We start from the raw sequence: 27,776 nt of genomic DNA on the forward strand, positions 1-27,776 counted from the left end.
TTTTATTTACATATTGTAATCGGAGGCGTTTTTCTTTTTTTTTTTGAATGGACTGCAATTCACGCTCGGTGTTATCGTACGAACAGTATTAATTGTTGCTGCTAACCCTCCTGCTCCCTGTGTCGCTCCAGTCTGCCCCTGGGCAGTCAGGTGATAGCTGTGCCCACCAACTCCTCTCTGTCCTGGCACACCAACCGGCTACGAGACCCCAGCAGGGAGGCCTACAACGTCAGCTACGCATGGAAACTGGTACGATGCACCGCCTCTCGCTCACCGGCAGTCTCCGTTTACCTCTGTCTCTGTGTCTCTCCTCGCTAGAGCTCTCTCTTCTCGTTCTCTCCCCTCTGTCCCTCTCCGCGTCTCTTCTCCCCTCTCTCAATAATAGAAGAAGGCAACATTGCAATGCTGCGTCTTAGTTTTCTCTTCCTCCAGCTCCGATGAGCAGATTTTTCATCTTAAAAGTGGCCTTTTAAAAAAAAAAATGTATTATTATATATATTTTTTTACTTGGCCCAAATATTAGAGGGACAATTGCAGCGTTATGGACATTACGTTTGCCGCGCAAAATCACAACTTTCATGCCTCACAGAATGGATAAACAAAATATAAATGAAACTCTTGATGTCTATAGTAACCCTTGAGCGGAGTGTATACCCAAGAATGCGTACTTCTAAATATTGGCATGTTGGAGAAACACAGAAAATGATATGGATGTTACATGAAATTGACATGCTTTTTGGGTAGACTGAACATACTAGCAGAAGTCTGTTTAGTTTGTAGATAGCTGTTTCGAATGAAAGGCTTGGCTGAACACAAGATCCATAATTTTGAAAATATTATTTCAACTATTACTTTCAAGAACATTTCTTGATCTAAATCTGTCCGAACACATTTTTTGTCATTTTGAAATCTTTTTAAATATGCCAGCAGAAAGGCATATAGTGCCTTACGACTGCATAATTACAGATATTACAGACTGAATAGTACAAACTGTCTGAATCAACTTTGTTTCAACGTAATTTGTCAATGTATTGTGATGTGGCTTCTACGTGGAAAATACATTGGATTTGACAAAAAGGCATCAACGTAAACTGTTGTTTTGAGTGTGAAACTTCAACCACAGGATTGTCATCATTGTAACCAGCATCTAAACAGCCACTGTCAGGTAGATTTTAAAAAGCTCCAGACACTCAAATTGTTTAACAGCCAGAATATTTCCCCCCGCTAAAATTACACTAACAAAACACACAAAAACAGATGAGCACGCTTTGTAATGTTTCCAAAACAATAAATGTATTACTTGTAAGAAGTAATGTGGTATATTGTTTCATTTCAGATTTTTTTTTTTGCGACCTGAGCCGTTTAACCAAAATATCACAAATGAGATAAAAATGTCCCTTTAAGGGCGGGAGGTCACCTGGTACCACGGCTTGAGAGTCATGTGCCTGTGAGATGGAGTCTGACTAATAGCTGCGTTGTCTTCTTATCTTCCCGAGCAGTTGAAACTCAAACATTGAAAAACAACCTAGTTTGTGAACAAACAATGTCAATTAGCCCAAAGTCTCACTTCAGTAGACTTTCATTTCAAGGAAAGTAGACCAACTGTCATACAGCGCTTCTAAAAACAAATCTTTCAATCAGCTCTTCGCGTGCGCACAACCCCTAGCCCAGGCAGTGTTGCAGCTTGAGGTGGGATAGACGAAAGGATTTGAAGTTCTTTGACTTTGAGCGATTCATTTACCCGCTGTGAAACAAAACGGCAGAAATCATTTGAAAACCTCTACTGCGGCATTTATTTGACTATAAATGTAATCATACTTGACTATTTTTATTCACAAATGGGAGTGGAATCCTGACAACTCGCCAAGGTGACTGGCTGGTAATGGAAATGAAATAAAATGGACATCTTTACCCCCAATGCCAAAATCTAACCGGATTTGGCAGGTGGCGGGTGTGAATTTTAAGCCCTGCTTGTAGCCAAAACCTTGTACGAAATATGTTGAATGTGTACCTTTTGAAACAACGTCAGATCTTCAACGTTACCTCCACTATCAGAAATGAAACCATAGGCTGGGCAGCACCTCCTACTGGAGAGTTGATCCATCTACAGCTATTCGTTTGGTCTCCCATCCAGGGTTTAAAACCAGAGCAGGTTAGCTTTGTTATTTGTCACTGACTACTACCAATGTGCTATCGTGAGGATGATTATTGAGAGATCCCTTGTCGAAATACACTGAGTGTACAAAACATTAAGAACACCTTCCTAATATCGTGTTGCATCCAGCTTCGTGTTTTCATTTTTTTGCCGTTGAAAAATGCCACAGTACTGGTATCGTCACAGCCCTAGACGAAGTTCTGTGGGGATCTCCACAAATAATATCATCATCTGTGCAGAATCTCGAACAGCGTTGATCACTTGCACTATGTCCTTTTTTTTAATGTCCTCTCAACTGCAATCCATGTCATTTGGTTGAGTTATTAGATGAAGTACAGCGGTAACACAAGTTATAAGTTGTATGAATACAAAATGGCCGACGTTAGATTCCCATTGAATCTTTTTTTTTTGTGTGCTTTTTAAATGGCTGAAAGCGCAGTGGTAATACGCCCAGATGACCACTAAACAGGCAACCAGACGTTGCTTTTTCCGTTGGAGTTTGGTTGTGCTTTCAGGCGGTTGAAATCACAGTGTGAAAACACATTGGGAATTCAACCCACTTCTGGCTGTCTTTTTGAGCGAATAAAGGTTGAAATCTCATTTGAACAACTCAAACAAACATGCGCAAAAATGACCGCGTTGAAATGTGGTGTGGCCAGTGGAGTACACTACCAAGACCCCCCCCCCACCCCCACCCCCGACCCCTGTTATGTATATCTAAATGAACCTTTACCAGTTGAATATAGGCAAAAATATAATATATAAAAACATTAACCATTTTATGAAATATTGTAAAAAAAAAAATGTTTTAAATATATATATGTATATGTGTGTATGTATATATGTGTATAGAAATGTATATATCTATATATAGAGAAATGCAACAGTAGACATGTGCCTATACTGCCGATCCACTTTTCTGGACCTGGATTTTAAAAAGACGCTCCAGGACAATTCACAGAAACACTTCTCCCCTCTCTATCTAAACAACACAGTGCCGTGTATGAGATGCATTTCAGTGTATGTGTTCTAAGAGAATCTTTAGCGAGAAAACATCCTTTTGCAAGAGATCAACAATTGCTTCAGTCAAAGTGCGAGGAATTACATCTCAGATCAAGCGTACAAAATGTGGCGAATGCACAAGTCTCCTCCGCTAAGATATGATCCGTCACGTCCACAACCGGTATAGATGTTAAGGGCACCGGAATGCCTGGGGGGGGGGGGGGGGGGGGTACTGACAGTGAAAAGGAAAAACAAATTATAGACCATAAAACCTTGATCAAAGTTAGCTTTACAGAGAGAATTTCAAGAGCTGAAAAACATTTCCTGGAAACACAGCATGAACGTTTACATTGCCTGTCCCAGCCACCCCTCTATCTTTACAGGACCGTAGAACACGCAAACAAAACTCAACACTTCAATTTTGTCTGTATTGCATCAATAACATCTCAACCTCATAACTAAAAGTGGGGGACAGCTGTGAGTGGGAACAACGAGCTCCGGGAGCTCTTTTCTAAATGTCACGAATGTAATAGGGTGGCAGGTAGCCTAAGTGGTTAGAGCGTTGGGCCAGTAACCGAAAGGTTGCTCGATCCATTCCCCGAGCTGACAAGGCAGTTAACGAATCCCCTGAACAAGGCAGTTAACCCACTGTTCCTAGGCCGTCATTGTAAATAAGAATGTGTTCTTTAACTGACTTGCCTAGTTAAATAAAAATAAAATTGTCAAAATTCATGCAATTTCCTACAGTGTACAGATCTTGAAGGGTAGTTATAAAAGTGGAAATGACTGGCTTTATTTGATCATGCTCAGGTTGACCTTCCTGTCTCTATATTGTTTTGTCAAGGTCAGCGTGAAAAGGATAACTTTGCTGAAGAATGTCTTGTACCAGAGCTCCTAAAAGGTTCTGGTGTGTCGCAGCCTCCCAGACAGGTTCATTGAAAAATGTGGACGAGGCGAGTCGTACGCGAGAGTCGCTGTCTGTCTGTCTGTCGCTGGCGCCGCCGTGACTCACCGCACATTTATCTATGTATCTCATTGGCAGCGGTGCTGGGAAAGGACCGTGTGTGTGTGTGTGTGTGTGTGTGTGTGTGTGTGTGTGTGTACGCTCGCGCGGCAGGGTCATAAAACACTCGCTGTGACATCGGACGGTAAACACACTTGAGGAGAAGCCCGGACAGGAGTAGGAGTGTGTGTCGTGTCGGAGTTCTCGAGTTTCTCAGCCAACAGTTCGGATCAGTCGTATCTTATCAATGGATCGTACAAATCTCATAGGAAAATGTGTTTTTTAAAACTTTATTTTACTAGGCAAGTCAGTTAATAAACAAATTCTTATTTACTATGACGGCCTACCGGGGAACGTTGGGAAACACAGATTTTTACCCCGTCAGCTCGGGGCTTCGATCCAGCAACCTTCCGGTTACTGGCCCAACGCTCTAACAACTAGGCTACCAAGCTGCGCCTCTGCTCTGTACGTCTCTATTCTAAGTCGAAGCGGCAACACAAAACGGCCCTCCTGTTCTCCCTCCACCTCTCTCCGTCCCACCCAGTGTCTATATTATACTGCTCTGTTTGTGTCTGTGCCCCAAGGGATGGCCCCGTTAACCCCTTCCGCTCCTCTCCCCAGGTCCAGGACACATCGTTCATTCTGTGCATAGTGTACGTCCAGCCAGAGATCCCAGTGAAACACCTGAAGAATCTGAACACTGCTCCCAGCTCCAAGCTGCTCTATCACCGCCTGGACCTGCTGGGACAACCCTCCTCCTGTCTGCACTTCAAACAGCTGGCCACCGTCGGTAAGAACCAAAGCTAAGGCCATGCAGTCGATGACCGGGGCAGAGGAACCCAGGCTAGAGGCGGAGGTTGCATTTGAAAGACGATGCCGGGGGGGGGGGGTTTTAGTGTTCTTTGTCTCACAGCTTGCTATGTTTTTGTCTCTCTCTCTCTCTCTGTCTCTCTCTGTCTCTCTCTCTGTCTCTCTCTCTGTCTCTCTCTCTGTCTCTCTCTGTCTCTCTCTGTCTCTCTCTGTCTCTCTCTGTCTCTCTCTGTCTCTGTCTCTCCCTGTCTCTGTCTCTCTCTCTCTGTCTCTCAGAGAGCCCTACGGTGATGCTGTCTGCAGGGAGTTTCTCCTCTCCCTACGAGCACCTCAGTCAGCCAGAGACCAAACGCATGGTGGAACACTACACAGCCTACCTCAGTGACAACACACGCCTCATAGCCAACCCTGGCCTGAAGGTACACACACACACACCGAGTTATGTGAAGGTATTGGTAAATGGGGGGAAAACGGTAAAGTTGCTGTCAATATGCTAGTCGTTTAACAGTAGTGAGCCAGCGCACACGAGCGAACGCCCCCAACAGAAAGGCAATGAACTGCCGCTCAAGTCTCTTTCTCACCCTTCCTTCTGTGTCTTTTGAAGGAGAAGCTGGAGAAAAGCGCCATGTTTTTGGCAGTCTGTGTGCATAGCGTTCTGTGTGCATAGCCCCTCTCTGTACGGGGTGGGGAGAGAGACTGAGAGACTCTCGGTGAAGGGGGGAGAACAGTATCTGAGATCCGAGCTGGGCTTAAAGAGAGAGCTCTGCTCCTCTTCCCAGGCCCATCTAAACGAAACCCTGCCATGTCCCTCTTTGTCCCCCCTGCAGTCGTCGGTCAGGAACGAGGTGATGGCGACCAGTCACGTCACAGATGAATGGATGACACTCATGGAGATGAGTAGCCTCAACTGCTACATTGTGCGCCGTTACATAGCAACGCCCAATGGGGTGCTGCGGATTTACCCCGGCTCGCTAATGGACAAAGCCTTCGACCCAACCCGGAGACAATGGTGAGGTTTATTTAGGGAGGGGGGCTGCTTTGAAATAATTCCAGACTCCGAGAGAGGGATAGAAAGTTATGTGCTACTGCACAGCGTTTTGGCCCGGCTTAGCACATAACTTTCTCTGTTTTCAGTTAGAATGATTGAATTTGTATGGAAAATTTTTGAATCTACTAAAACCCTGCGTGACACTTTTCATTTTGGACGGCAGTTGAAGAGCAGGCCGTTTTTATATATTTTTCACCCTGGAATGTTCCGGTAGGAATGGTTGTCAGTCAACTTTTCTTCCCCTCTTTATTTTCCCCCGTCTTTAGTTAGTACGGAACCCACCATGTGTCGTCGTGGAATTAGCATGTCACATCAACTTGTTTGTTTTGCCCTGACCTTGCCTGCCAACCTCCTTAACTGACCTTTATCCCATACAGGTACCAGCACGCTGTAGCCAAGCCAGGCCTCATCACCTTCACTGACCTTTGACCCATACAGGTACCAGCACGCTGTAGCCAAGCCAGGCCTCATCACCTTCACTGACCTTTGACCCATACAGGTACCAGCACGCTGTAGCCAAGCCAGGCCTCATCACCTTCACTGAACTTTGACCCATACAGGTACCAGCACGCTGTCGCCAACCCAGGCCTCATCACCTTCACTGACCTTTGACCCATACAGGTATCAGCACGCTGTAGCCAACCCAGGCCTCATCACCTTCACTGACCTTTGACCCATACAGGTACCAGCACGCTGTAGCCAACCCAGGCCTCATCACCTTCACTGGGCCTTACCTGGATGTGGGCGGGGCGGGCTACGTGGTCACCATCAGCCACACCATCCACGCCTCAAGGTACTTTGTTTTGAGCCCTTCAAAGAATTACACGATACAGTGAAAAATAGCCGCGTCAGCATTTCAAGCTGTACAAGTGACCTGCACATAAAGGCGCCGTGTGAAATGGCGTCCAGAGACTGGCGATTTATTAGTTCACCTGCATGTGCAGTTACTGTGTAATCTCTGTGGAGGCTGTAGACCGGAGGCAGCGCTAACACAGGCTGCATGTTAAGATGTGTATTTATATTCTGTTTATCTTTAAGAGACACACACACACACACACACACACACACACACACATACAGCTCTGATAATGCAGGCGCAGTTTGTGTGTAGGCGTGTTTGAGTGTGAGCACATGTGTTTGGGGGCACCGGAGGTTGGTATCCCCTTAATTGGGGAGGCCGGTCTCACGGTAATGGCTGGGGGCGGAATAGGTGGAACGGTATCAAAGACATTCGCGTCGTCCCAGACGTGTGTGTGTGGGGGGGGGGGGGTGGTAGGTTTGCATCCACAAGCAGGGAAGGGAGGTAGAGAATATGAAATGTGTACCGTTTTTAATAATTGTTCTCTCCTCTCCGGCCTCTCGGTGCAGTTCTCAGATGGCCCCAGGGTATGCGGTAGCCGTGATGGGCATAGACTTCACCCTGCGTTACTTGTACAAGGTTCTGCTGGACCTGCTACCCATCTGCAACCAGGACAAGGGTAACAAGATCCGGTACGTCATTCTTTGAGGGCCCCTTCTCTCCCGTCGTTAAAGGTTTGCAGCTATGCCTGATAGGGTTGCTGAGGGTTGACCCACTGGTGGCTTTGTTTGTTTTTTTAAAGACTTTGAATCAAGCGAATCTGATTTGAATGGCACGTAATACTTAGTTCGCCAGGATCCCAGCATGCCCTGCTGGGTTTCTGCTCAGTGGGTTTCTCAGTGGGAGAAACCATATGAAGAGACTGGCGGAAGTTCTGTTGTGGTGCAGAAATAAACTCTATGCTGGTTCGGAGAGGCGGAGAGGGAGGGAGAGAAATGGAGACAAAAGGAGATAAGCTGATTATAATTGCATTCCAGAGACATCCTGTTACATTAGATGCTGCTGCATTCTCTCCCTCTCTCTTTCTCTTTTCAGTCCTCTCTCTCCCCCATCCTCCCTCCCTCCCTCTCTCTCCCCCATCCTCCCTCCCTCCCTCTCTCTCCCCCCATCCTCCCTCCCTCCCTCTCTCTCCCCCATCCTCCCTCCCTCCCTCTCTCCCCCCATCCTCCCTCCCTCCCTCTCTCTCCCCCATCCTCCCTCCCTCCCTCTCTCTCCCCCATCCTCCCTCCCTCCCTCTCTCTCCCCCATCCTCCCTCCCTCCCTCTCTCTCCCCCATCCTCCCTCCCTCCCTCTCTCTCCCCCCATCCTCCCTCCCTCCCTCTCTCTCCCCCATCCTCCCTCCCTCCCTCTCTCTCCCCCATCCTCCCTTCCTCCCTCTCTCTCCCCCATCCTCCCTCCCTCCCTCCCTCTCTCTCCCCCATCCTCCCTCTTTCTCTCTCCCCCATCCTCCCTCTCTCGCTCTCTCTCTCTGAGAGTCTTGGTGTTCAGTGGTTCATGTTTAACAGGATTAACCCAGGGTAAGAGGACTGGGGTCTGGCTGGGGTCGGTTGGGGTTGAATGGGTTTGGATCAGGCAATATGGGGTAATTTAGAGCTCAGAGGGACTTGGTTGGGGTTGATTTGTGTTTGGCTCAGGCAGGATGGGGTAATATGGGGCTCAGGGGGACAATAGAATGAGCTGAGCTCGATTCTGTCCCATGTGGCGCTCTTTACCCCCAGATCCTGCTCTCCCTCTCTCTTCTGACTTAACAATGCTCTCTGCTCTCTCTCTACCACCCCCCTCTCTCTTCTGACTTCACACTGCTCTCTCTCTACCACCCCCCTCTCTCTTCTGACTTCACACTGCTCTCTCTCTACCACCCTCTCTCTTCTGACTTCACACTGCTCTCTCTCTACCACCCCCCTCTCTCTTCTGACTTCACACTGCTCTCTCTCTCTACCACCCCCCTCTCTCTTCTGACTTCACACTGCTCTCTCTCTCTACCACCCCCCTCTCTCTTCTGACTTCACACTGCTCTCTCTCTCTACCACCCCCCTCTCTCTTCTGACTTAACCCTGTTCTCTCTGCCTTCTACATCCGCTCTGAGCTCTGGGTTCTATTGTGTTGAAGTCAGATGGGTTTCAGTGGGCATGCATTCCCGTTGTTTGGGGCTCAAGTGCGTGAAGTCAAATTCATTGTACTGACCAGTAAACGGATTGGTACTTGAATGGGAGTCTCACTCTCTCTCTCTGTGTGTTTAGGTGTTTCATCATGGAGGACAGGGGTTACCTGGTGGCCCACCCCACCCTCATCGACCCTAAAGGCCACGCCCCCGCCGAACAGCAGCACATCACCCACAAGGAACCGCTGGTGGCCAACGACATCTTGAACCACCCCAACTTTGTCAAGAAGAACCTCTGCAACAGCTTCAGTGACCGCACGGTCCAGCGCTTCTACAAGTTCAACAGCAGTATCATTGTGAGTGGATGGGTTATGACGCGGTCACCGAGGTTAGGCTGCGACACAAACGGGGGAGTGCGAGCCCAGTTCGACTGCTAGACAGATGCACACTGTGTTGTCCTCGTAAAACCACTTTGCCCGGGGCCGTTTATTCCAACGTGTGTAATATCTATCAGTGTCATAGCCCCACCAAGTGGTGGGAAATAATATAGCAGGCTCACTGTTGCTTACTCAGAAGAAAGAACAGCAAAAATACTGTAGGCCCTTGGTGCTTTCCTCGTAGGAGCCATTGTTGTTCAACCGTAGTACAGTAGCGTATTTTCCTTTCTCTCACTGTATCCTCCGCCTTCACCCAGGGCGACCTGACGAACCTGGTCCACGGGAGCCACTGCTCCAAGTACCGCCTGACCCGTATCCCAGGGACCAACGCTTTCGCGGGCATCGTCAACGAGACGTGCGACTCGCTGGCTTTCTGTGCCTGCAGCACCGTGGACCGACTCTGTCTCAACTGTCACAGGTCAGACACGGTCACCGAGCACCGAGTTGCGTAGGAGATGCGCTGTGGTGGTTTTCTTATTACTGTGAATGAGCGATTTATCTGTGTGATTAGTCGTATGAACAGGGTGGGATAGTATGCTTTACATTATTTAAACTCTATCCATTTAAAAAACAATTAAAGGTATCATCTCTGGATAAAAGTCGATTTATTTTTTTGAAAACATTTTTGAAGTTGGTCTGACTTTTGCTGCAGGATGGAGCAGAATGAGTGTGAGTGTCCATGTGAGTGCCCCCTGGAGGTCAATGAATGTACTGGCAACCTTAGCTACGCTGAAAACAGGTGAGTGCTCGGATCCATAATTACGGTTCTGTATTGCGTAGCCTACAGCCAACAACAACTTACAGTTCTGCGTGTTTAAACATGTTAAAGAGACGTGCGTGTGTACTGTATATGTGCCAACTCTTTAGTGCCTGCAGACTCTTTAGTAGCTCTGTTGGTCATCTTCGTCAACATCGTTCCATCAGGCTGTCTGTCATAATAACCAAATGGCTGTGATGATTGCTCAGGTACCCCAATGGTGGAACAAGCTTCCGCCTCATGTCAGGACACATCCCGAAAACCTACCCCTACCCCTTCACAGAGTGTCTCTCTCTCCCCAGAAAACAATTGTCTTTTGGTCAGTGCTATCCTGGGTCCCTGGGACGTCCCTACCCTTAACCCTTACCCTAACCATTCCCCTGACCGTCTAACATGTCAACTTCAATGGGGTAAGGATATCCCAAGGATCCCGGGTAGCACGGACCCTTGTCTTTTACTGCTTGCACTGACTTTGCTGACGACTACTTTTACTGGGGGAAAATGTGCTTGCAGGGACTGTGATATGTGGTTATCTCCCCTAGCTATCTCAGGACGAATGCACTTATCTGTACGCCGCTCTGTATATACAGTACATTCGGAAAGTATTCAGACCCCTTGAATTTTTTCGACATTCTGGTACATTTTACAGCTTTATTATTTACAAAAACAAAAGTTCCCCTCGTCAATCTACACACGATACCCCATAATGACAAAGCAAAAACAAGGTTTTTAGACATTTTTGGAAATGTCTTTAAAGATAATACTTTTAATATCACATTTACATAAGTAATTGAGACCCTTTACTCAGTGCTTTGTTGAAGCACCTTGGGCAGCGATTACAGCCTCGAGTCTTCTTTAGTAAGGCGCTATATGTACGGCACACCTGTATTTGGGGAGTTTCTCCCCTTCCTCTCTGCAGATCCTCACATGCTCGTGTCAGGTTGGATGGGGAGCTGAGTGCTCTGGAGCAGGTTTTCATCAAGGATCTCTCTGTACTTTGCTCCGTTAATCATTGCCTCGATCCTGACTAGTCTCCCAGTCCCTGCCGCTGAAAAACATCCCCACAGCATGATGCTGCCGCCACCATGCTTCACCGTAGGGATGGTGGCAGGTTTCCTCCAGACATGGCGCTTGGCATTCAGGCCAAGGAGTTCAATCTTGGTTTCATCAAATCAAAGTTTATTTGTCACGTGTGCCGAATATAACAGGTGTAGGTAGACCTTACAGAGAAATGCTTACTTACAGGCTAACCAATAGTGCAAAAAAAAGGTATTAGGTGAACAATAGGTAAATAAAGAAATAAAACACCAGTAAATGACAGGCTATATACAGTAGCGAGGCTACATACAGACACCGGTTAGTCAGGCTGATTGAGGTAGTATGTACATGTAGGTATGGTTAAAGTGACTATGCATTTATGATGAACAGAGAGTAGCAGTAGCGTAAAGGAGGGGTTGAAAGAGGGGTTGACGGGTGGTGGGTGGGACACAATGCCGATAGCCCGGTTAGCCAATGTGCGGGAGCACTGGTTGGTTGGGCCAATTGAGGTAGTATGTACTTGAATGTATAGTTAAAGTGACTATGCATATATGATAAACAGAGTAGCAGCAGTGTAAAAGAGGGGTTTGGGGGGGGGGGGGGCACGGGGCTCACATTGCAAATAGTCCGGGTAGCCATTTGGTTACCTGTTCAGGAGTCTTATGGCTTGGGGGTAAAAACTGTTGAGAAGCCTTTTTGTCCTCGACTTGGCACTCTGGTACTGCTTGTCATGAGGTAATAGAGAGAACAGTCTACGGCTGGGGTCTTTGACGATTTTTAGGGCCTTCCTCTGACACCAGAGAATCTTGTTTCTCATGCTCTGAGAGTCTTTAGGTGCATTTTTGACAAACTCCAAGTGGGCTGGCATGCCCTTTATTTGAGGAGAGGCTTCCGTCTGGCCACTCTACCATAAAGGCCTGATTGGTGGAGTGCTGCAAAGATTGTTGTCCTTCTGAAAGTTTCTCCCATCTCCACAGAGAAACTCAAGAGCTCTATCCGTGTGACCATTGGGTTCTTGGTCACCTCCCTGACCAAGGCCCTTCTCCCCCGATTGCTCAGTTTGGCTTGGCGTCCAGCTCTAGGAAGACTCTTGGTGGTTCCAAACTTCTTCCATCTAAGAATGATGGAAGCCACTATGTTCTTGAGGCTGCAGCATTTTTTTGGTATCCTTCCCCAGATCTGTGCCTCGACACAATCCTGTCTCGGAGCTCTACAGACAATTCCTTCGACCTCATGGCTTGGTTTTTGCTCTGACATGCACTGTCAACTGTGGGACCTTGTAGAGACAGGTGTGTGCCTTTCCAAATCATGTCCAGTCAATTGAATTTACCACAGCTGGTCTCCAATCAAGGATTATTTTTGTTGTTGTTGTACTTTTACCCTTTTTTTCTCCCCAGTTTCTTGATATCCAATTGGTAGTTACAGTCTTGTCCCATCGCTGCAACTCCCCCATGGACTCGGGAGAGGCGATGGTCGAGAGCCATGCGTCCTCTGAAACACAAACCTGCCAAGCCGCACTCCTTCTTGACACACTGCTCGCTTAACCTCAGAAGCCAGCCGCACCAATGTGTCGAAGGAAACACCATACAACTGGCAACCGGCGTCAGCTTGCAGGCGTCCGGCCCGGGACAAGGTGTCGCAAGAGCACGATGGGATAAGGAAATCCCGGCCGGCCAAACCCCTAACCCAGACGACGCTGGACCAATTGTGCGCCGCCTCGTCGGTCTCCTAGTCACGGCCGGCTGTGACGCAGCCTGGGATCGAACCCAGGGCTGTAGTGAAGCCTCAAACACTGCGATACGGTGCCGTAGATCGCTGCGCCTCTCGGGAGGCCCGACTCCAATCAAGTTGCAGAAACCCAGGGATGATCAATGGAAACAGGATGCATCAGAGCTCAATTTCGAGTCTCATTGCAAAGGGTCTGAATACTTAAGTAAGGTAATTCCTGTTTTCGCTTTATCATTATGGGGTATTGTGTGTGTTGCTGGAGGAAAAAAAATAATATTTAATCCATTTTTAGAATAAGGCTGTAACGTAACAAACTGTGGGAAAAGTCAAGGGGTCTGAATACTTTCCGGAGGCACTGAGACGCCTGTCTTCAGTCAACCATTTCACTGTGACTGCATCATTCCACTGACAAACTCTACGCCTGGCTGGCGGGGGCTTTTTTTTTGGGAGGGGGGGGGGGGTGGAGGAATGTGTGGTGGATAGAGGGGGTGCGTAGATAAGATCATCCACAAAGCTATCGTTCTGCAGACAGTTCGGCATTCATTGAACTGTTCTGGCCACGCCGGTTCGCCGACTTCATGAGCCTGACTGCCGGTGCCAGGTGTCTTCATGGTTTTGGCTTGCACATTGCTGCTGTTTGACCTTGCGGTCGCCGGGTCATACATTTCTGGCGCCCGACCGCGTGGTCCACGGTCATCGTGGTCTGACCACGTTGCGGTTGTTCTTCAGGAACCCCAGCTGCGAGGTGCACCAGGAGCCCCTGTCTCTGACGGTGATGGACTCCAGTCTGCAGGACACCCTGCCCCAGTGTATCAACACCCGCTGCAGCCAACGCTTCACCAGCAGGTAGAGCACACCAAGGGGTTTAACACTCTGTTTGGGTAGTCCAGCTGTAGATGCTCTACGGACCAAACAGTAACGATTTCAACTGACAATCTACTAATCCCCAATGTAACCTTTACCCTAATCCCTTGTTTTTTAAACCTTACCTTAAACATAATCCTAACCTTAACAAGCAATTGCTTATCGACAGACTGCCTGTTGCGTATCGACAGACTGCCTGTTGCGCATCGACAGACTGCCTGTTGCGCATCGACAGACTGCCTGTTGCGCATCGACAGACTGCCGGTTGCGCATCGACAGACTGCCGGTTGCGCATCGACAGACTGCCTGTTGCGCATCGACAGACTGCCTGTTGCGCATCGACAGACTGCCTGTTGCGCATTTTGTAGAACATCACCAACCTGGGGGAACGACAGGGGGAGGAAATACTTTAATTTAGGCCTCGCCTTGTCGTCTGTCGGTACATGGATGGATTCAATCATGTGGTGACGCTGATTTCAGAAGAGCAACGTTTCGGATTACAAATCATTTCCAAAAAGAGACTTGCTGAGATGAACTGTGAAGGAAATCCCTTGTACGTCATAGACTTGATTAACTCTGACCTTTTACTCTGTGGTCCTCAGTGACTGTTTTGGCGTGCTGGACTGTGAGTGGTGCATGGTGGACAGTGATGGGAAGACCCACCTGGACAAGCCTTACTGTGCCCTGCAGAAAGAGTGCTTCGGGGGCATCGTGGGGGCCAAGAGCCCTTACATGGATGGCATGGGGATGCTGGGTGAGTTTTTCACATAAACCTTGCTGTCACGAGGTCATGCAAACAGAATGAGCTAGTGGGATAGACTTTGTGGAATGATGTTTTATTTCCCACAGCTATGTGATAGTCCTCCAAGAGGAATATTTTAGTGAACTTTAAGGCTCGGACAGACCGGTAGAATTGTTGAGCGTCTTTCAGTCTATAGTACTTGGCACCTCTGTGCCGGAGGTCATTTGAAATCCTATTCTACATGTAGAAATGGACGAACGTGGCGGCCGTCAGTCACCCTCCGGCGGCAAATGAACGGCCCGCGCTGTGCAGACCGACTATCTTGTCCGGTGAGTTTTCTCCTTTTATAGATGGAATGTAACCCTGCGCCCTTCTCTCCCTCTCCCCCTCTCCCCTCTCCCCTCTCCCATCTCCCCTCTCCCCTCTCCCCTCTTCCCTCTCCCAGATGAAGAGGTAGTGTCTCTGAACATGATGAAGAGTGCCCCGGTTGGTCCGGTTGCCGGGGGTATTATGGGCTGCATCATGGTGCTGGTGTTGGCTGTCTACGCCTACAGACACCAGATCCACCGACGCTCACATCAACACATGTCCCCTCTGGCTGCACAGGGTAAGACAACCGTGACGTTCTTAGGATGATTTAGGTTTGATTCAAGTCTGATGCACAGGAAATGTTATTGTCGTTCGAAACCACTTTGTGATTTGTCTAAGTCCGCTATGAAGGTGCAGCCAACTCGAAGACCATTATTGCTCCGATGTTGCCTGAGAGCCTTAAGTCTTAGTGTTGCTAGAGGAAGCTGCAACGGCCGCCATGGGAATGATATGTAAATGAACGGCTGACCTTCCTAGACGCTGCAGCACACAGAGGGGCCTCTTCTTAATGGTAATATCTGTCATTCTTAACCCTGGCTAAAGAGAATCCATTGCTCCCCCCCCCCCTACAGAGATGTCCGTCAGGATGTCTAACCTGGATAACGAGAGAGACGAGCGAGACGAGGACAGCCACGAAGACAGGGGGATCAGTAAGTACGCCGTATACACTGAGGTGGACAGAACGCCTTCCTGATATTGAGTCGCAGCCCCTTTGGCCCTCAGATGAGCTTCAGTTCTCGTCGGGTCGTGGACTCTCTGCAAGGTGTCGAAAGCGTTCCGCGGGGATGCTGGCCCCTTGTCGACTCCCATGCTTCTCACAGTTGTGAAGTTGGCTGGATGTCCTTTGGGCGGTGGACCGTTCTTGATACACAACGGGGAACTGTTGAGTGTGTGAAAAATCCAGCAGCATTGCAGTTCTTGACAGGCGCCTGGCACCTACTACCATACCTCATTCAAGGGCACTTAAATGTTTTGTCTTGCCCATCCACTCTCTGAATGGCACACATACACAATCCATGTCACATTTGTCTCAAGGCTTAGAAGTCATTCTTTAACCCGTCTCCTCCCCTTCATCTACACATCTATTTCTGAAGCGGATTTAACTAGTGACGTCGACAAGGGATCATGGCTTTACCTGGTCAGTCTATGTCCTAATGTTTTGTACTCTTGGAGCCCTCGTTAAAGGCACAATCCCTGATTAGTTTCTCGCTTGAAATGACCGCTGAGCAGCTAATAAATATTGCACCTCTAACTTGATCTGACCGTGTGTTCGCTAACCTTTGCCCTCGAGTTGACCTGGATTGTTGCCTTGTTGTTCCTCGCCTTCCAGTCAGCAACACCCGGTTCATCGCGGCGGTGATCGAGAGGCACACCCACAGCCCTGAACGCCGGAGGAGGTACTGGGGACGGTCAGGGACGGAGAGTGACCACGGTAAGACCACAAGACGACCACCGAGGAAACGGGGCACCGCACTCCCCTTAAAATCACACACATTCTGGTTAGGGGGGGTGGATAAGTCTGAAAACCCACATAACAGGTAGCACACGCTGCCTTTTGTTGTTCCCTCGCTTCTCCTCTGGAGACGAGTCTCTTTCCAGCTGCCGCCGGTTGTGTAACCACTGATCAGAGAGGGAAGTGGAGGAGAGGCAGTTGAGAAATGGAGAGAGAGAGTGTAAGGAAGGGGACTTCGGGGCAGACGGCAAAGTGTTAAAAAGTTGCCGGTTCTTTTCCTCGGCCCAGTCGGAGGTGTCCTCCCACAGTCCACGCACTCACACAGCTGAAGGGTCTCTGAACACACACACACACACACACACACACACTCAGGTTTAACACTCAAACACATTTTAACACCGTGTTTGAGTGTGTAGAAACACTGAGCTGGTATCTGTTGGTACACCCGCCAGGGAATTGGAGGGGCATTTGGTGTTTGTTCGGGGTCAAGGATGTTGTCTAACAGCCTGCAGGCAAACAGACACCCTGCCATGAGCAGTAGTAATTCAGCCTCTCTCTGTGTATTATGTCTTTGTGTAAGTTATTACCTCACTCCTGACCTTTTCACATCCTCCGTTTCAGTCGCGGTCTCTGTTTTCTCACACCCTGTGCTCCTCTGGGGGGGGGGACGCCGAAGGACAACAGCAGTAGCACTGTCTGAAATGTCTTCTCATCAGGAGATGGCAGGAGTTGTGGGTAGGAGAGAGGAGCTATACAGTCGGTGGCGCTGATGTCGGTATCATTCGTCTCCCCCGGATCCTATTGAAGTTCCCTCTGACTGTTTTCAGAGAACATTTCTAAAGCCCAAATCCCATTCAGAAGCTCTGCTAGCAAGTCTATCTCAGCACCTCTCTGTTTCGCTGAGATAGATCCCGATAGATGCCCAACCACTGCCCACTCCGAAACCCATCATCCACTCCGATCTACCTTCCACTACGCTCAGCAAGTTTCTCTTCTTTCGACAGTTCTGGTGTTTTCTAAGAGTTGATGTTTTCTCTTCGGAGTCTAAAGGGCCTGAGGGCTGCTGAGTGTAGGGCGTTTGGCAGTTTCAGAGGCAGAGATGAGATGTACGATGTTGCAGTGGCAATAATCTGTGGGGATTCAGAGGAGAGATGGATGGAGGAATAGATGGAGGGATTGATTCAAACGTGTAGGCGATTTCCCCCCCCCTCCCTCTCTCTTGGATGCGCGCTCTTCCCCTTCACTGCGGGGGCACAAACTTTCCCTTAGCTCGCCCCTTCAAACCACCCCACGTGCAACGCACACCACTCGCTGCACGTACAGCTCTCTTTCTCCAGAGATTTCTACAACGATTGAGATTTCACACAGATGTAATTAATGAGGCGTGATGGCCAAGAACTGTGTTCCCGAGACTGTAATTATAGATCGCCGTAAATCTACTCTGGTGTGTAAAAGTCTTACTTGCTTCAGACGTTTCCACTGCTCTGTCGTAGTACGCTGTTCAGATTACAGGAAGAGGCAGCGAAGCAATCGCATGGCATCCAGGTTTGGGACACATCACTGTGCTTCTGTGTGCTTGTACATGTATGTATGTATGTAATGTATGTATGTATGTATGTATGTATGTGAATTGAATGTGTATTCCTGTGTTTTGTCACATCAGGCTACAGCACCATGAGTCCTCAGGAGGACAGCGAGAACCCTCCCTGCAACAACGACCCCCTGTCGGCCGGCGTGGATGTGGGCAACCACGACGATGACCTGGACCTGGACACGCCCCCTCAGACGGCGGCGCTGCTCAGCCACAAGTTCCACCCGTACCGCCACCCGCCTTACCACCACCCGCTCCACACGCACCGCCTGCAGGCGGCCGTCACCGTGCACAGTGTGGACGCAGAGTGCTGATCCTAAACCTCCATTCCCCCCCCCCCCAGGCCTGGGCTCTCCTCCACTCCCACCCGGCCCTCTTCCTCGACCTGGCTACGCCTCGCTACATTGGCGGGGTCCCTGACATGCTACCACTACCGTCACCTCCAGACTCCACCACCATGTAGGCTCCCACTGGGCCCAGCCAGGGTGAGGGGAGGTGGGCTGAGAGAGAATAGGGCAGATCCCCCCCCCCCGCTGGAAGTTTCCTTAGAAGATCATACACTGTAGGAGGAACACTAGCCTGTGTGAGCTCACCTCAGAACATTGGGGGGGGGGGTGAGATGCAGCTGCTGGCCTTATTCTAAAAGGGTCTGAACTTGTTTTAAAAGTGTAAACAAAGGATCTCCAATGTTTAAGAAGACAGCGATAAAAAAGGAAGGATTATTTTTCTACTATTTATTGAACCGGATTTGAGATGGATCAGAGTAGAGACTGAACGTGTGGCTGGAGCTGAACTGAAAGGACTCTGGTCGCTAAGGTAACCAGAGTGGCTGATCATGGACCACAGAGAGCCTCTCCTGCACACTGCCCTCGCTTTCTGTCGAGGCAGTGGTTATTCACGTTATCGTTTTGATTATTTTCAGTTGAGAATCAGAAGTCGTTGTGAAGGTAAACTCTTTGCGATGACTGGACAAGCTGAATCGAAGACATTGAGAAACCCACCCACTTGTCTGAACTAGATGTGTCGTACTCCGATCACCTGGCCTACCGTCAGTCACTGGGGCTGCTGTATGACTGAATAAGGAAGGGGCATGCAAGGACCCTGGCAGAATGACTCAGACACAGGAAGTACAGTGCCCAGGCTTTGGTGTCCTGTTATCTGCCTGAAAAGAAAGGTATGATGAGGCTTGGTGGAATTGGTTGGTCTGTCTTCAGACCTCACACTGGCATCTGGACCTGGTTGACCAAGCTATGGCTCTCCCTGTCTCTATGCCTGAGTGGGACCAATTAGTGTTGAACAGAGGTGTGTGTGTGTGTGTGTGTGTGTGAGAGAGAGAGCTGTTGTGGGTGCATCCATTTTTATGTTCCTTTTGCGGTCAATTAATAAAAAAAACAGTCTTCTGTACACTGCGTGTGCTACAGTCATGGTGTGTGTGTGTGTGTACACTCTGCGTGTGCTACAGTCATGGTGTGTGTGTGTGTGTACACTCTGCGTGTGCTACAGTCATAGTGTGTGTGTGTGTACACTCTGCGTGTGCTACAGTCATAGTGTGTGTGTGTGTACACTCTGCGTGTGCTACAGTCATGGTGTGTGTGTGTGTACACTCTGCGTGTGCTACAGTCATGGTGTGTGTGTGTGTACACTCTGCGTGTGCTACAGTCATGGTGTGTGTGTGTGTACACTCTGCGTGTGCTACAGTCATGGTGTGTGTGTACACTCTGCGTGTGCTACAGTCATGGTGTGTGTGTGTGTACACTCTGCGTGTGCTACAGTCATGGTGTGTGTGTGTGTGTACACTCTGCGTGTGCTACAGTCATGGTGTGTGTGTGTGTGTACACTCTGCGTGTGCTACAGTCATGGTGTGTGTGTGTGTGTGTACACTCTGCGTGTGCTACAGTCATGGTGTGTGTGTGTGTACACTCTGCGTGTGCTACAGTCATGGTGTGTGTGTGTGTGTGTGTGTACACTCTGCGTGTGCTACAGTCATGGTGTGTGTGTGTACACTCTGTGTGTGCTACAGTCATGGTGTGTGTGTGTGTGTACACTCTGCGTGTGCTACAGTCATGGTGTGTGTGTGTGTGTACACTCTGCGTGTGCTACAGTCATGATGTGTGTGTGTACACTCTGCGTGTGCTACAGTCATGGTGTGTGTGTGTACACTCTGCGTGTGCTACAGTCATGGTGTGTGTGTGTGTGTGTGTGTACACTCTGTGTGTGCTACAGTCATGGTGTGTGTGTGTGTGTGTACACTCTGCGTGTGCTACAGTCATGGTGTGTGTGTGTGTACACTCTGCGTGTGCTACAGTCATGGTGTATGTGTGTGTGCTACAGTCATGGTGTGTGTGTGTACACTCTGCGTGTGCTACAGTCATGGTGTATGTGTGTGTGCTACAGTCATGGTGTGTGTGTCTGTACACTCTGCGTGTGCTACAGTCATGGTGTGTGTGTGTGTGCTACAGTCATGGTGTGTGTGTGTACACTCTGCGTGTGCTACAGTCATGGTGTATGTGTGTGTGCTACAGTCATGGTGTGTGTGTGTGTACACTCTGCGTGTGCTACAGTCATGGTGTGTGTGTGTGTGCTACAGTCATGGTGTGTGTGTGTGTGCTACAGTCATGGTGTGTGTGTGTACACTGCTTGTGCGTGTGTTTGGTCTGATTGTAGGAAGGTGGTCAGAGCATTTCCATTGAAGGCATAATTACATGTTTTAATTGTTTCCCCCCTATGACTGTGTGCTAGTCCTCATGATATTAATTTAGTTTGGGTAAAGAATGTCTCTTTTTTTTCTGAACAAATAGTATGAAGTGTACATATGTTAAAATAAATATTACAAATAGCTATTGATGTGTTGTTACACTCCATATGTCTATGCTGAAAATCATGTATGCTCGGATATTTGAGTATATTTTGCTATTTTTCAGCACATGGTATCGATCTGACTATACGCTGCGATTCCGATGATATTAGGTCTACCTTTCTTTAGGTCCATATTGGATGGAAAACAGACTGCCATTGTGGTATTTTACACACTTAAGTTGGAGAGCAATCGTCTTTAATTAAAAGCTTCACATTGTTATTACACGTAGGGTCCAAATGTCACGTAAGACAATATCAGTTGACAGGAAGAGTTTTCATTTTAGACTACATTGGAACTTTCTCCCTGTTTGTTGAGTTGAATGAGTTCTAGACAGGTTATGGGTCAATTTAATTTCAATTTAGAAATGTTTTAATCCGGGTTACTTCCTGAAATAGAATTGACCCCAATGTCGCTTTAACCCTAAAGCTGACATTATGGGATGTTGTGGTACTCTCCTCTCAATGTAGTTAAAATCAGTCATTTGATTTAGTCACAATTAGCATCTACTGTCCTCTTCTTAACTACCACCACTGAAATCGTAGCCCTGAACGTTACTCCAAACACGACACCGCTCTGGTGAATGTGCCCCCTGATTTTGTCATGTCAGTGCATATTTCCTACTCAGGATGGTACCAAAGCATAAGTGGGTTTGATTATGGAAAAACAGGAGCTACATTTACTGAGTAGTGCTGCGAATAACTGTCTTTCCAGTTGTTTTTAGTTTAGTTTTTAGTTCCGTTGTAGTAATACCATTTTTAACAGGAGAGAGCATTAACAGTATTTACCAGCTGTTGTAAGCAAGTATAATTTTGTTTATACCGAACGTTATGAATTGTATTCATGTACTGAAGGAGCTTCAATGTGTGTGTATCATTCCTTTCTTCCAGTGTAACATATACAGTTATAATATGGAGATTTATTGCAATGTGAATGTGATAAAAAGAAAAGTCAATTTTAAACCTATTGCCTCTTTCAATGTGTTGTCCATTTACTATGCTACGGTTCACTGTGTACCGTGTACTGCCTCAGTATTTAATACACTGTGTACCGCCTCAGTATTTAATTTCACTGTGTACCGTGTACTGCCTCAGTATTTAATTCACAGTGTACCGTGTACTGCCTCAGTATTTAATTCACAGTGTACCGTGTACTGCCTCAGTATTTAATTCACTGTGTACCGTGTACTGCCTCAGTATTTAATTCACTGTGTACCGTGTACTGCCTCAGTATTTAATTCACTGTGTACCGTGTACTGCCTCAGTATTTAATTCAACATAGTCATTTTTAGTTTAGGCAGTGTTCCTCTTAGTTTGGCAATAACATGACCCCTTAAACACTACCCATGGCAGACACAATCACCAGTACAACATGGCAGGCCTACAAAGTGACACATTGTACTACTGGATCATCATGTTCTTAGGTCCGTCAGTGGGGCACCGCGTCGTGTCTGCCCAGTACAGATGCAGTAGGAGTTAACTGATGGAGACGACCTACTCCTCATCCTCAGTGTCCGGTCCAAATTGCTGTGTGTCACCAACCCATATCTATTGTTGTTGGATATTTTTTATTTTCTTTAACCTTTTATTTGACTAGGCAGTTCAGTTAAAGAATGAATTCTTATTTACAACGACGGCCTAGGAACAGTGGGTCAACTGCCTTGTTCAGGGGCAGAACGACAGATTTTTAACCTCGTCGGCTCGGGGATTCGACCTAGCAACCTTTCGGCTACTGGCCCAACTAGATTGGGTTGGGAAGGTCATTTAGGTCAGCTGAAAGGTACGAGACAAAATGACTTTTCAATCCCGGACGGCGTGTTTTAGCTAGCACCTGGCCATGGTGGTGGGAGGTAGGGGAAGAGCGATGCATTGTTGCCTGAGAGCATTGTTTATTTATCTGAATTGCCATATAGAGTTCTGTAACAAACAGACTTACAGCTTGAAGACATGTTTTGATGCATGTACAATTAAGAACATTTCATAATGTATAGGTATATGAATGTAGAGCGGTAGAGGACATGCATAATTCACCAGGTATGAATAATGGGCGAATACTCAAGTGCCATCCAGTCTGTCCTCTATTTAACCAGGTCTCTCCATATTTCTAAACAAAGTTTCTCCTTCCGATGCAGAGAAGGACATGCTGAATGTTTTTTTCCCCTTAATGACCGTGGGTAGCAGGACCGGGAAGTGGACCAGCTATAGTTCTGCAGTGCTTAAGGCTGGGCCAGGGCCATCAGGGAGGAGAGAGGAGCTCCACTCTGTCTCAATCTTTCTCCCCCTCTCACTGTTCTCCTACTTTCCTCGGGGCCATTATTCCATTCTGGGTGCACCCAAGGCGTTCCCAGCCAACTTGGGAGTAAGCATATTGTACACATGATCAAATGGGCCACAATATTCTGAAGTCGGCCTATACTTATTTGCTTCCTGCTCCTTCTATTCATCTATGTGGTTCAGGAAAAGCGGTTGAGGCTGATACCATTACTAATTGTAATGTCAGGGGACACGGGGAAAGTTGTGTTGAAGGGCGCTGAGTAGATGAGAGCGGACTGTGGTCCTGCTCATGCATAATCCATTCCGTGATCTTGTTGGAATCCGTGATTTTCTGTCCTTCAAGCCCAGATATGTGCAAACGTATGGTGAGGACAACCATCCAGTGTCGTGGATTAAAAGCAAGGAATCTCCGAAGCGCATGTAAATGGATGAAATGGATAGGTCTACAAATAAGTATTTTTCTTCTTCTGGATCGAAAATTGAGATAACCGTTCCCCTTCCACTCCCACACACTCGACACACACACACACACACACACACAGCTCCTCGCTCACAACCCTTCAGGGTTCAAGGTTCTGTCCGCCTACATCACTTATACATGCCTCCCAGGTACCCGCTTTGCCTGCTCAGTCACTCGCTGACACCCACTCACAGGTCCCAACAAGCACTGACATTTCCTCATGTCTTCTCATACTCCCACTCGGTGGAGCTGTGAATCATTCTCATAGCAGTTCAACACAGCATCCCCATTTCTATCATTTTACCTATGGAGTCGGGTTTCCTGTGTTGCCTTTTACATGTACAAAGAATCTCTGATTCGCATTGGTGGACACAGGGACAGACTTTGATGAGTTTAGGATTAGGGGAGATATTGTGTGTGTGTGTGTGTGTGTGTGTGTGCATGTCTAAATGAGAGAGAGAAAGAAAAATAGATGAATTAATTGTTCTCTTGAGGGGAGTTTCTGTTGTTTATCACTGCTTTGAATGAATCATGGCTGTCCATTATCTTGTTACTGACAAGCATCACCGACCATCATTTCAGAGAAAACACTGTTCTCAACGATTCACGTCTTCCAATTTGTCAATATATTGAGACGTCATTCTGCAGGTAGGCACACACACAGTACAGTTTTGAGAATGCTCTCATTTAAGCCCTCTTATTTATTTATTTATTTCACCTTTATTTAACCAGGTAGGCAAGTTGAGAACAAGTTCTCATTTACAATTGCGACCTGGCCAAGATAAAGCAAAGCAGTTTGACACATACAACAACAGAGTTACACATGGAGTAAAACAGTCAATAATACAGTAGAAAAATATGTCTATATACAATGTGAGCAAATGATGGGAGGTAAAGGCAAAAAAAAAAAGGCCATGGTGGCGAAGTAAATACAGTATAGCAAGTAAAACACTGGAATGGTAGATTTGCAGTGGAAGAACGTTCAAAGTAGAGAGAGAATTAATGGGGTGCAAAGGAGCAAAATAAATAAATAAATGCAGTAGGGGGAGAGGTAGTTGTTTGGGCTAAATTATAGATGGGCTATGTACAAGTAAATAGCCTGTATCCCTGGAATAGGCCTTTTATTCCACTCACCCTCCCGTCAGACATTAGGTGGGTTAGTTTGATTTACTGTATTTATGCATAAATGAGGTATAGTTCCGCTTCAGTCTAAAGCCTGTCATTTAATTTACCAGTTACGTGCAGGATTTTTCCATCCCTTAATTGTGACAGTGCGTATAGCCCTACATATATAGCTGCCAAAAATCTCACGCATCATATCTATTTTGGATGATTGTTTTTCTTTCATCCCTTTTTAGAAACATCATTGTGCTGTGAATATTTCCTAAGTGGGTTGCAATGTGTAAATTCTGATCTGAGGCGCACACTGACACACACATACATGGACATTGTGAGGGTCCTGAGGGAAAGCTGCCATTTACTGCTCAGTCTGACTCAGTCACAGTCTCCACCCACAGGAAAAGGATTGACTGACTTTGGCTGACTGAGAGAAAGGTCCTGGCCATTCATGTTTATAATCTGTACAGCAGGGGGACATGGTATTCCATTTTCCTCGTCCTGGTTTAATTTTAGGCTTATTTATTTCTTATTTATAGGCTAAATAAAGTATTGCCTGGGGCTTTTATCCTACATTGCAATGTATACCGGGCAAAAATATAAATGCAACATGTAAAGTGTTTGGTCCCATGTTCCATGAGCTGAAATAAAAGATCCCCAAATTTTTCCATATGCACACAAAAAGCTGATTTCTCTCCAATTGTGTGCAAACATTTGTTCACATCCCTGTTCGTGAGTATTTCTACTTTGCCAAGATAATCCATCCACCTCACAGGTATCAAGAAGCTGATTAAACAGCATGATCATTACACAGATGCACCTTGTAATGAACACAATGCCACAAATATCTCAAGTTGAGGGAAGAGGGCAATTGGCATTCTCACTGCAGGAATGTCCACCAGAGCTGTTGTCAGATAATTGAATGTTCATTTCTCTAGCATAGGCCGCCTCAACGTCGTTTTAGATAATTTGGCAGTTGGTCCAACCCGTCCCAAGTGGGTGGGCCTATGCCCTCCCAAGCCAACCCATGGCTGCGCCCCTGCCCAGTCATGTGATATCCATAGATTAGGGCCTTAATTCATTTATTTAAATGGACTGATTTCCATATATGAACTGTAACTCTGTAAAATCATTGAAATTGTCGCATGTTGACTGTATATTTTTGTTCAGTATATATTTGAGCAATATTTATTTGAAAGAGTATATGCATGTATTATGCTTGATCATAAAACGAATTACGCAACCTGTAGATTCGTTTCCCCTTCTCTGTATTGCTATAGCCTCTCTATGATGTGTTTATTGACAGATAGCGTGTAGTTAATTAGCCATAGGGTATAGTCCACCACAGGATGGCGATAAAATATTCCCCACGGTTTTCATAGCGCACCTACCGCTGCCTCCATTCACTTTCTTTCACAGCTACTCAAGATGGCGGCAGCTTCCTCCATCCAGCCGCCGAGCGTTCACTCTTTAAACCATGCAAACGCACCTTTCCTGGATTCTGACAGCCCGGAGACCCGCCAGGATGAGGACGCAGTTTCCGAGGGGACCAGTCTCCGAGACTTACCCGATTTGGAACCGGAGGAGATTGAAAAGAGGCTGGAGAAAACTCGCCATGAGTTGAGCAACAGGAGGAAAATCCTCATTAAAAACCTGCCACAAGATACGACCAACCAGGTGCGCTATTCTCTATTTTGACAGATGGAGTGAAGTTGGCTTGTTGTTGGCTATGTTAATGTTTTGCGTTTCTCTCAAAGTTAAAAATAATAATAATAATAAGTTCGGGCGTGCTCTTACGCAATACTTTGCTATACTTAGTTGTAATTTATTTGCAGAAAAACGAACATAATAAACTTTAGCGGTTTAAGAGAACCGTTAATTTTGCTGCGAGTCCAGGCTATGCGATCAGGAATGAGAATATTCATATATAAACGGTAGCATTTTTTTTAGCAGGCTTATTCCAAGAAAATATATACCATGTCAATTCTGAACGGCATTTAAAGACGGCCGCGCTCCATGCGAGTTATTTTTTTGTGGTTAATATGGCAGCGAGGAATTATATCAAACAGACCACCTTTGCCTCAAGTTTGTTCATCATTTCTACAATGTGACCGATGTACCCACGTATTTGCCACTAGCGATAACTCCTGTCGTAGTTTAGGCTGCAATTTAACACGTAGAAGTGAAGACAGTATGAAATGGTTTGCATTTTTTAAATCCAGCCTAACTGCGCTGACAGACTTGATGTGAGCCTATTTATTTGCGATATGCGTGAGTCGTTTTTGATGTTGCGAAATGACAATCAAATCGCTACAATGTGGCATTCTCTAGGTAGAGAAATACTACGACGTTCAACGGACATTTGTATTTGCACATCAAACATTGGTTTGAAAATGATTGAACGCTTATATTTTATTAAGATATTATAAACATTTAAAACGAAGTGTTTTTATACTAGGACAATAGGCTTATTTGAATTCAGCAGGTGGGAAAATGTGTTGGTATTCATTCTCTGCACAGTCCATAATGTTTAGGCTATAGCCTACTAATAGCCCTGTTCTAACAATACACTTCAATTCTGCACAAACCTATAGGCCTATATATATTGATCAAATCAGGATTGGAATTTGTGTATGAACTTGAGAAATCCCAATGTAATATCCCATTTCTGTAACTGCTTGTATTATGGTGGGTAGGCTATAATACTGTTCCATTCAGTCATACTGTATAGTCTTGATGTATACGTAATCAACTAGAGGCTGATTGTGACTTCCTCCAGACTGTAGCAGCTAGCTAACATTTCCCAGCCAAAGGCAGGCAGGGTGCCAGGGCATGGAGACAACCAGGAAGAACCAACACATACAGAGCCCAGAGCTGCTGGAGGAGCCAATGAAACAGTATGAGAAACACGATAAAGCCAGAGACACGCATAGAGAGCCAAGCAGGTGAGGTGAAGAGATAGAGAGAGAAAGATGTGGTTTCCACATTATTACTCTCTACAAAAGGCTGGGTTGCAGCCGTTGGGTCACTTAGCTGAGTTGTTTTCTTTAAAAACTGCTGGGTTATTGGTGCTGGGTTATTGGTGCTGGGTTATTGGTGCTGGGTTATTGAGATAT

The 27,776-nt window shown here is 46.9% G+C and overlaps 2 protein-coding genes across 4 annotated transcripts in view; both read left to right on the plus strand.

Annotated features, from left to right (window-relative positions):
* Positions 1-21,773, plus strand: part of LOC135556178 (VWFA and cache domain-containing protein 1-like) — an 83,783-nt gene extending 62,010 nt beyond the window's left edge. Inside the window, exons 12-26 of the mRNA XM_064989163.1 lie at positions 132-249; positions 4,782-4,950; positions 5,247-5,389; positions 5,798-5,979; positions 6,701-6,811; positions 7,387-7,509; positions 9,118-9,334; positions 9,673-9,833; positions 10,068-10,154; positions 13,668-13,784; positions 14,405-14,556; positions 14,990-15,151; positions 15,486-15,563; positions 16,244-16,345; positions 18,030-21,773. Coding sequence (XP_064845235.1) covers positions 132-249; positions 4,782-4,950; positions 5,247-5,389; positions 5,798-5,979; positions 6,701-6,811; positions 7,387-7,509; positions 9,118-9,334; positions 9,673-9,833; positions 10,068-10,154; positions 13,668-13,784; positions 14,405-14,556; positions 14,990-15,151; positions 15,486-15,563; positions 16,244-16,345; positions 18,030-18,271 — 2,164 coding nt within the window. The 3' untranslated portion in view covers positions 18,272-21,773. The remainder of the gene's footprint in view (positions 1-131; positions 250-4,781; positions 4,951-5,246; positions 5,390-5,797; positions 5,980-6,700; positions 6,812-7,386; positions 7,510-9,117; positions 9,335-9,672; positions 9,834-10,067; positions 10,155-13,667; positions 13,785-14,404; positions 14,557-14,989; positions 15,152-15,485; positions 15,564-16,243; positions 16,346-18,029) is intronic.
* Positions 21,774-26,082: 4,309 nt separating this feature from the next.
* The window catches only part of LOC135556180 (ribonucleoprotein PTB-binding 2-like), a 68,549-nt gene continuing 66,855 nt past the window's right edge, over positions 26,083-27,776 (plus strand). For 2 of the 3 annotated variants that reach the window (XM_064989165.1, XM_064989166.1), the window contains exon 1: positions 26,083-26,337. In XM_064989165.1, coding sequence (XP_064845237.1) covers positions 26,089-26,337 — 249 coding nt within the window. In that variant the 5' untranslated portion in view covers positions 26,083-26,088. The other variant, XM_064989168.1, reaches the window with a different exon arrangement.

The sequence above is a fragment of the Oncorhynchus masou genome, chromosome 15, assembly GCF_036934945.1.
Source record: "Oncorhynchus masou masou isolate Uvic2021 chromosome 15, UVic_Omas_1.1, whole genome shotgun sequence".
In the NCBI taxonomy this organism is placed as follows: domain Eukaryota; kingdom Metazoa; phylum Chordata; class Actinopteri; order Salmoniformes; family Salmonidae; genus Oncorhynchus; species Oncorhynchus masou.